Raw genomic sequence first — 9,628 nt, forward strand, 5'->3', positions numbered from 1 at the left:
TTAATAAAATCAATGTAACATTGGAGATAAAATACAAAATCATATTTAAAACTCGTTTGAATATTATGAATAATAATTATATTTTTGTGATTTTCTATTTCTTTTTTATGCATTAATTAGTTTCATGAAAATAACCCATCAGGCTTTCGTCTATATAATGTAACACACCCTTTTACACTTCAGATCAAATTTTCCATTCACATGAATTGAAAGTCGTCGTGTTTTAACATGTTCCGCACTCTCCCTCTTCTCTTTCTTTTCTCTGCAACACTTCTTCTTCCAAGTTGCACTAGTCAAGTCAATTTTAACACTTTATCCATCTCATCACCAGAATCATTACCACCATCACAAGCAACAAAAGTTTCATCACCAGTAACATTTCTATCACAAACTCCTACACCTATAATTTTATCGTCTAACCCTTCTTTGCCACCATCAACAATACCAAAACCAACACCATCACCCATTACTTTATCTCCTAGACCTTCCTTGTTGCCACCATCGATACCTAGATCAGTATTAGCACCATCTTTTTTATCACCACTACCACGACGATTATTACCATTGTCATCTTCATTATCATTTTTATCAGAAACTCCTATACCTAGAATTCTTTTGTCTAGCCCTTCTTTGTCACCATCATCAATACCAAAACCAACACCATCACCCACTATTTTATCACCTAGCCCTTCTTTTTCGCCATCACCAATACATAAACTAGCACCAACACCCATAAGTTTCTCACCTACCCCTTCTTCCTTGTCACCATTATCACCATCATTGCCACCAATACCAAAATCAACACCTCCTAGATCACTTTTATCACCATCATCAATATCAAAATCATTACCAAAAGGTAAGTTTTGTCTTCCTTTTCAAGTTTTTTATTTCTAGACTAGATTAAGTTCTCACATTGATAACATTATATATACTTTGCCACATAACTTACATTCAAGTGGTAGGTAAGAGAATTTCATTTCATGTTTGCTTGTGTATAATGGTATGGGATTAAAATATATATTTGATCTAGTTCATTAATCTCTACTAAAGTTTTACTAAGAGATTAAAGTATGAAAAGATGTATGATAAGTAAATATGACTATGTATACAATTTTTGTCACCCATTTTCGATGTCAAGTTATTCTTATCAAATACCATATTTTCCAGCAAGACTTATGTCAGAATAATGTGATGACTTTCGTCTTCTCTCCCAACTTATTAATGCAGGTAGCCACCGATTTTGGAAAAGGAACGTCATTATAGGTAATATTGTCCTTTTATATCTCTAAATTTCACGATTATACTACAAATATATAATACATTTTAAAACGAAAGAAATTGTGGAATTAACAATATTAGATCATGTCTTCCTTTATTGTTGAATCAACACATATATTAATTTTTTAATTAAATTAAATAACTAGAAAAAATTGCATCTTTTAGATCTTTGAGATAACATCTAAGATCCAAGATATTGTCCATTTCAAAGTTCAGATTCCGTCACGGTTTTGTTCTTGAAATGTATCTTAATGATCATGAAATGCATCTTAATGATCAGAGATGGAAGAAATATATAAATTGTGATTGGTCTCGACTTCTGAAAGACGTGTTTCGAAAAGATGTGTGACTATATTGGACGCACAGGAAATTTTGTTAAAATAGTTTTCAAAAACTGTTTTCTTTTCTTTCTTTTTCAGTTTTCTTTTTCTCAACCTGTGGACTAAACTTGCTCTATTCCTCTCCAAATTCGAAGAACCAGACAAAATTCTCCTCTCATTTACATCTATTTTTCACCTTTTTCCTCTCTAAAGCAGTTTTTAAATTAGTTATCATACAAAAAAGTTCCACCTTATTCTCACAAACAATTCTTCAAAATTGATTACTGAAATTGTTTTTAAAAACTAAATAACAAAATAAAATCAAACAAGCCCTTAATAGTTGTAATTTTATTCCTAACTTATCAATAGTTAAATTGTAACAAAAATATTTGTTGTGAAACAAGCAATGCAAAAGCTATTGCGTTACCGGTTAAAAGAATAGGCATAATTTATAGTTAAACACACTCACAAAAATCTTTAGTCCTTAAAGCACAAACAACTCATTATACCTTTTAATTATAAAATTTGTCATATATATATTATCGGATGGCCGAGAAGCCAACTAGACGATAAGAGGAACAACTAAACGCGTAATTAGACATAAATAAACCAACTTAGGTAATAAACACGGTTAAGGCACAATTGGGCCTTCGCTTGGACCCTAAAGCATGCCCATAACAGTCAGAGTCCATCTAGAACAGTATAAATAGCAAAAAGGGGCACAACATCCAAGGTAACTATTCACTCTCTACTCCTTTGGTACCTAACTCTCAAACTGACTTGATCGTCAGAGTGTCTTCGCATGCACACCCCCTATCATGTTCAGACCAAAGGAAATTCAGCCGAGAGAAAGCCTAACTGAGAGACGAGAAGATTGCAACAAGAAGTGTTTTGCAGGGTTCTAGTCTTGTTGTTGCAATCTTCTCGTCTTTCTGGTCTCTCAGTTGGGCTTTCTCTCGGCTGGATTTCCTTTGGTCTGAACACGATGGGAGGTGTGCCTGCAAAGACACTCCGACGATCAAGTCAGTTCGAGAGTTAGGTACCAAAGGAGTAGGGAGTGAATGGTTACCTTGGATGTTGTGCCCCTTATGCTATTTATACGGTTCTAGATGGGCTCTGTCTGTTATGGACCTGCTTTAGGATCCAAGTGAAGGCCCAATTGTGCCTTAATCGTGTTTATCACCTAAGTTGGTTTATTTATGCCTAATTATGCGTTTAGTTGTTCCTCTTGTCATCTAGTCGGCTTCTCGACCATCCAGTAGTAATATATATATATATATATATAAAGGAACTAAGTATTAAAATTTAGTTTCATAGGTTACATAGGCATATTATAAATTATCCTCACAATAGTAATTGAAGGAGGGTACATAAACTATTTTTTATCTAAAAGTTTGGACTTTTCTCAAGCAATTTTGGAGGGGGTTGCAAAAGGATTTTTTTTTTATCATGAGAGAAAACGAATTAGTTCATAACAAATAGCCTAATGTTATCCCTCTAACTTATTTGGGTTTAGAATCTTGGATGCATATTAAACTAGTAAAAAGTGATTTTCCAAAATGAAAGAAAGTTGATTATTTCTTATCTCCTAAATCTCCTTCTTTATATGTTAACAGGTGTTACATGTGCAATATTGGGAGGATTCATTATAAGCATTATAATTTGTTATTTTAGATATAACTCATTAACTTTAATGGTCAAATTTTGTTTGACAACAAAGAGTGACGTAAATATTGAAGAATTCTTAAAAGATCACGGATCGGTAGCATTGAAAAGATATACATTTTCAGAAATAAAGAAAATGACCAATTCTTTTAAAGTTAAACTTGGTCAAGGTGGTTTTGGTGCAGTATATAAAGGAAAACCAACAACCGGATGCCCAGTGGCTGTGAAGTTATTAAATGTGTCTAAAAGAAATGGTGAAGAGTTTATCAATGAGGTTGCTAGCATCAGTAGAACCTCTCATGTTAATATTGTCACACTTTTAGGATTTTGTTTAGAAGGTCGCAAGAAAGCTCTCATCTATGAGTTCATGGCTAACGGTTCCTTAGACAAGTTTATCTACAATAGAGGGCCAGAATCCATTGCATCTTTGAGTTGGGAGAATTTGTATCAGATCTCAATAGGGACAGCTCGAGGGTTGGAGTACTTGCACAGGGGATGCAATACTCGAATTTTACATTTTGACATAAAACCACATAATATTCTTTTGGATGAGAACTTTTGCCCTAAGATATCAGATTTTGGGCTAGCAAAGCTTTGTCCAAGGAAAGAAAGCATTATTTCCTTGTCAGATACTAGAGGGACAATGGGGTATGTGGCTCCAGAAATGTGCAATAGACATTTCGGTGGAATTTCAAATAAGTCTGATGTTTATAGCTATGGGATGATGTTGCTTGAAATGGTAGGAGGGAGGAAGAATATTAATGCTGAAGCCAGTGATACAAGTGAGATATATTTCCCATATTTGGTATATAGGAGGCTTGAGGAGGACAACAATTTAAGACCAGATCAAGTGATGACCATGGAAGAAAATGATATTGTTAGGAGAATGACCATGGTGGGATTATGGTGCATTCAAACATTTCCCAATGATAGACCTACAATGAGTGGAGTGGTAGAAATGTTGGAAGGCAACATTAATTCCTTGGAAATGCCCCCAAAACCTTTGTTTTCGTCTCCTACTAGATCAGTAACATGTTCTTTCTCTTGAATTTGATTTCATTGTATTTTGGTAAAAAAAATTCTATATTTACTGTAAAAGGGATCACTCAACGTATGTGTTTAGTTATTTTTAATCATTCTCAAAACCAAATGCTTCTTGTAGGTATGTTTTAATCTTCTACCATATTGATTGCAAAACTAGATCAATTGTGTATGATAACTTTCTTGTATTCAACTAAATTGAAGTGGATTACTCTTATAAAAACATTCCAACCTAAGGACAAGTGAAATATTGAAAAGAGAAAATGTTATATTTTGAATAAATGAAGTTATCTTTTGATTATATTTATATTATTCAATTATTATATTTATCTAGTTTAATTATATTATAAAACTAGTTTATGTTAGGATTTAATTATATTACGAAGTTTTAATTATATTATGAAATTTAATTGTGTACTAAAATTTAATTATAATATAAAATTATATTATATTATAAATTATTATAAAAACAGAATTGAATAAAATATTAAAAATTATAAAAATAAAATTAAATATTTAATACTCAAATTACGACAGTTATATTGATTATTATAAACGTCATTCTATATCATATTAAGTGGTGTTTAAAAATGTCATCTGAAGCATGAAAGTTAGTTTCTTCTTCTTTAACTTTCCTCACAATCACAATGAAAGGGATTTGGGAAGATATTTCAGAGGTGGGGACGAATTAAGGATATCTTCATTTCAAGCATATTAGATATCAAACATCATAGGGTTAGCTTTTTAAGATTTCAAGAGGTGGTAGATGTTAATGTGTTGGAAAGAAGATTAAGTGTCATCTGGAGTGGGACTTGGAAGTTGAGGGTGAACAAGCCAAAATATAGGAGATCACAAGGGACAAGGCAGGAGTGGAATGAAAATCATATACCAACACAACTGAAAAGAGAATGGAGACAAAAGGAACCTCCACTAGCGCAGAAATGCTAATCAAGTGCGGCTATTTTACATTTACAAATGCGTCTATAGAGCCGCATTTGATCAGCACACATTCGTAAATCAGAGAGATACAAATGTGACTATATAGCCGCATTTGTAAATCACATTTACGAATGCAGTTATTTCAAATAGCCGTATTTGTATATTCTTCTGAATGAGGTGAGGGGTTTAGGATTTACAAATGCGGCTTTGGTAATAGCCGCATTCGTAAATCATGTTTTTTGATTTACAAATGCGACTTTGGTAAATAACCGCACTTGTAAATAGTGTTTTTTTAGTGCAATCTGTATTGTCCCTAAACCATATAAATTAACCTGCATATTGATCAAAATATACCCAGCCAGACAAATACATAAATATAGAGATAAATTGAGAGAATCAAAATGTACATTACAAGTAATCAAATTACATATAAAACTTACACTATTAATCAGCTATCCTAGAGTTATAAAAATTTATGAAATATGTGGACCAAGAATCTCTAACATATGACATGGCTTCCGAATTCATTGGTGTTTCTTCCGTGAATAACTGCATTGCAAAATATAGTTGACATAAATTAGTTTTTAGATATATATATATATATATATATATGTTCAAGAATTATAAAAATGATTTAACATATCATGTTATTACCTCTTTCCAACTAGTTTTAACACCTAGTCTTATAATGGTAATCATCCATTGCATAATGTAATAGCCGTAAGTCCTTCTCCTGTGAGAGACTCCGAAGTGGGCTGCTTTCCAGGGCTATAATTTCCCTGTTTCGACGTGAGATTGGCTTAGATTGGTCTTTCTGTGTACCTAGAGTAAGTCACTCATAGCTTCATGGTTGTTTATTACACTATAATTCAATAAAAAGTAAAAGTTAGTATATTTATAAACAATGATAAGAGAAAGAAAAAAATTACAAACCTTTATTCTTATCCAGTTCAAATTATTTGAACTGGATCGACCTTTTAGGATGTTATATCCACGCCATGAACTGGTTAATACAAAAAACCTCGTTAGTAGATGATTAATTAGTAACATACAAAGTTAAGTTTATACTGTACTTACGTATCAATGATATCCTTAAATTTTATGGGTATCTTCTTGTGAAGGGAACAAAACCACACAACAGCCTTATCAACCATTGATAAGACAAGTAACAGCCAATGATGCCTATATCATCCATGAAAAGAGTTAGTAAATATTTAAAACATGAAATAGTAATAATTGATGACATATAATTAAACTTACTCATTAATATAAAGGCATAAATAAATTTGTTTTCCCTATTTTTCCAGGGTGTTAGTGATGTATGCTTGAGTCTCATATGACCTTGGTCCAACGGGATTAGTATATGCAGGATCTAAGAATCCATACACATTTTCCTTCCCCTCAGTGAGACAGACTCCATGCAAAAACCTACAAGTTATTAGTTAAAGCATAATCAATAATAATTTAACATAAAGTAAATTTAATAATAGGTAAAGATACTTACATCATAAAAAATTGAATTATATTTATATTGAGCTCCTGATTCTCAGATACAAATTCTAATAAATCTGTGTTGTACATTATTAGTGGCAGTTCAGTGTTTATTTAAAAAAATGTATCATCCCACGGAACTGCAAAAGGTTCATTACCAATTTGACTAGCAATGAGACCTGAGGAAGCTTTAGGATTGTCAACTGGAACCTCACGCTTCTTCTCCGGACTTGGTTTCCGAAAAGGTTTCTACAAGATAAAGAACATTTATATTAAATTATATGTAATATATAAATATAATTAAAAATTATTATAATGAAATGAAATTATTACATGAGGTTGGGGCATAAATCGAATAAGGTCTCTGGGCCAGACAATGAATGTTTGAAATGCATCGGCCACAGTGGTTACCTCTTCTGAAGGTAGTGGAACACAAGCATCAGGTACTTGTACTTTTTCAACCGTTACCTTCGCCACATCAGAGGAGAGAGGAACGTTATGTAAGGTGGTGGCCTCTTCGTAGACTTTTCCAAGGGCCACCACCCGAGGAAGTTTGCCGCCCACTACCAGTAGCTCACAATCCTTCGTTTGCCCAATGATATCATCCTCTCATGTTGGAGGAGTCGCACAACTCCCCTTTGTGCTCTTGGGAGTGAGACTAATAAGGGGTTGAATCGGCTCAGCACAAAGTTGTTGCGATAGAAACTCTTGTCGCATTCGATAATTCTCCTTTTTCATCTCTAGCCGCATCAAATCAGTCTCCTTTCTCATCTCCTCCATTAATTCTTCACATATCTTAGTCTTCATTTGAGTTTCATTCTTTTTGGAGGAGGAGAATGATTGTCGTTCTGAAACTCCAAAATATAGTTTAATTCCAACCCCTTGTCCAGCTGCACGAACACGACCATAGTGCTCAGGTCATCCAATTGCTTCAACCAGGATATCGTGACGACCTTCAGCAACAAATTTACCGTCAGATTTCAAGGAATCCTGCAAGAGTAGACAAAAATCATATCAATTTTTAATATAATTAATTCTTTAAAATAAATGAAAATAACAAAAATAGCTTACAATTTTTTCGATAATAACCTCGGATTGTTCAGAACTTGGTGCACCTGACTTTTTAATTCGGGCCCTCTTCCATTTTAAATGGCGAAAAGGTGGTGATGGAGGAGAAGTGACCCTGTTTCCACATTCTCAGACAACGTCCCCTGTTTAGATTGCTCCTTTTGCACCATCAGTGCTTGCTCAAGTTTTTGATACCCTGAATGAGACATTACGTGCGGGGTAACATTCTTCAAAGTTATCTCTTGAGCTTTCTTCCGACGATCCTGTCATAATTGAAATAAACAAAGTGAAGTAAATAAGATAAACTTATTAATGTTATATAAACAAAAAAAAAGTTAAGTTACTTCACTTACCATCCAAGCCTCATTTTGACTGCTTTCTTTAAAAAGACGCCATGTCTCTTCATCGTACTTTAAACATGAATTTTCGTCTTTAAGGTTGCCAAAAACGTATCTCGAAGTCAGTCTTGACTTAAAGGTACGAAATTTAAGGAATGGTTTGTGTGGGTTGAAAGATAAGGGTCACTGGTATGAAGATTAGGGTGTGGTGAAGGAGAAGGTTAGAGATTTCTACGAAGAAAAGTGTAATGGTGAAGTATGTTAACGAGTCAGGGTAGATAACGCAAAGTTCAACAAAATTACAAACGAAGATAATGTCTTGTTGGTAGGAAGGATAACCGAAGAGGAAGTTAAAAGGGCAGTTTGGAGCTGTGATAGCGACAAAAGCCCAGGCCTCCTGATGGTTTCAATTTTGGGTTTATCTAGTTTGGTTGGGAAGAGATTATAAGGAGCACATTATAAGAGTAGTTCATAATTTTGAGGATGACGAAAGATGGCTAAGGGGGACGAATGCCTCTTTTATTTCTTTGATTCCTAAAGTCGATAATCCATAACACCTGAATTATTTTAAACATATTTCTCTGGTTGAATGTTTATACAAAATTGTGGCAAAAATTCTGTCTATGAGGATGATGAAAGTGTTGCATAAGGTGATAAGTGTTAGACATTTCGCGTTCTTGGAGGGCAGAGGGATTCTGGATAGTGTTCTTGTAGCAAATGAAGTGATGAAGGAAGTCAAGAGGAGAAGCAACAGTTCCGTGCTTTTCAAGGTTGACTACGAGAAGGCGTATGACTGAGTTGTTTGGGAGTTTATTTACTACATACTGGAGAGGCTAGGCTTCTGTGGCAAGTGGATTGGTAGGATAAGAGCCTTCCTTGTGTCGTCCTCGCTGTCCGTGCTAGTAAATGAGAGTCCTACTAAGGAGTTCAAACCAAGGAAGGGGTTGAGACAAAGAGATCCCCTAGCTTTATTTCTTTTCCTCATTGTGGCTGAAGGTTTAGCCAGAGCTATAAGGGAGAGGATCGAGAAAGATTTGGTAGAAAGTGTGGAGATCAGAGGCAGGTTCATAAAAGTTAATATGATTCAGTATGTGGATGACACGTTGTTTTTCTACAAGGCGAAAGCACAAAGTGTGTTTGTTATCAAGGCCATTTTAAATTGCTTCGAATTAGCATCTGGCCTAAAGGGTAATTTTCAGAAGAGCAAAGTCGAAGGGGTAGGATGCAGGTCTCTATTAGTACAATAGTTCGCGGCTATTTTGAATTGCAAGACGATGAAGACTCCGTTTAAATACCTAGGATTGTCGGTATGAGGATGTCACAAAAGAAGTACATTCTAGGAAGAGGTGGTGGATAAGGTGAGAAGAGGGTTAAACAAATGGAAAGGTAAGTTTATCTCTATGACAGCTAGACTTTGCCTAATTAAATTGGTGTTGTCCGCACTTTCTCTGTTTTTGTTGTCTTTGTATAAAATACCGATTATGGTGA

General features: G+C 34.2%; 1 protein-coding gene across 1 annotated transcript; it reads left to right on the plus strand.

The window, feature by feature from the left end:
* Positions 1–116: 116 nt before the first annotated feature.
* On the plus strand, positions 117–4,388 carry LOC137818105 (PR5-like receptor kinase). Its single transcript, XM_068621333.1, has 3 exons — positions 117–856; positions 1,228–1,263; positions 3,215–4,388. Exons 1-3 carry the CDS (start codon positions 229–231, stop codon positions 4,309–4,311), a joined length of 1,761 nt encoding a protein of 586 aa, XP_068477434.1. The 5' UTR covers positions 117–228; the 3' UTR covers positions 4,312–4,388.
* Positions 4,389–9,628: the final 5,240 nt, after the last annotated feature.

Source organism: Phaseolus vulgaris, chromosome 10 (assembly GCF_000499845.2).
Source record: "Phaseolus vulgaris cultivar G19833 chromosome 10, P. vulgaris v2.0, whole genome shotgun sequence".
Lineage (NCBI taxonomy): Eukaryota > Viridiplantae > Streptophyta > Magnoliopsida > Fabales > Fabaceae > Phaseolus > Phaseolus vulgaris.

What these genes read in the sequence shown, in the direction of transcription:
- LOC137818105 (XM_068621333.1), top strand. Translation starts at nt 229, where the DNA reads ATGTTCCGCACTCTCCCTCTTCTCTTTCTTTTCTCTGCAACACTTCTT. An exon ending in ATCAAAATCATTACCAAAAG is followed by an intron (nt 857 to 1,227) that starts GTAAGTTTTGTC and finishes TTATTAATGCAG; the next exon opens with GTAGCCACCGATTTTGGAAA. An exon ending in GAAAAGGAACGTCATTATAG is followed by an intron (nt 1,264 to 3,214) that starts GTAATATTGTCC and finishes ATATGTTAACAG; the next exon opens with GTGTTACATGTGCAATATTG.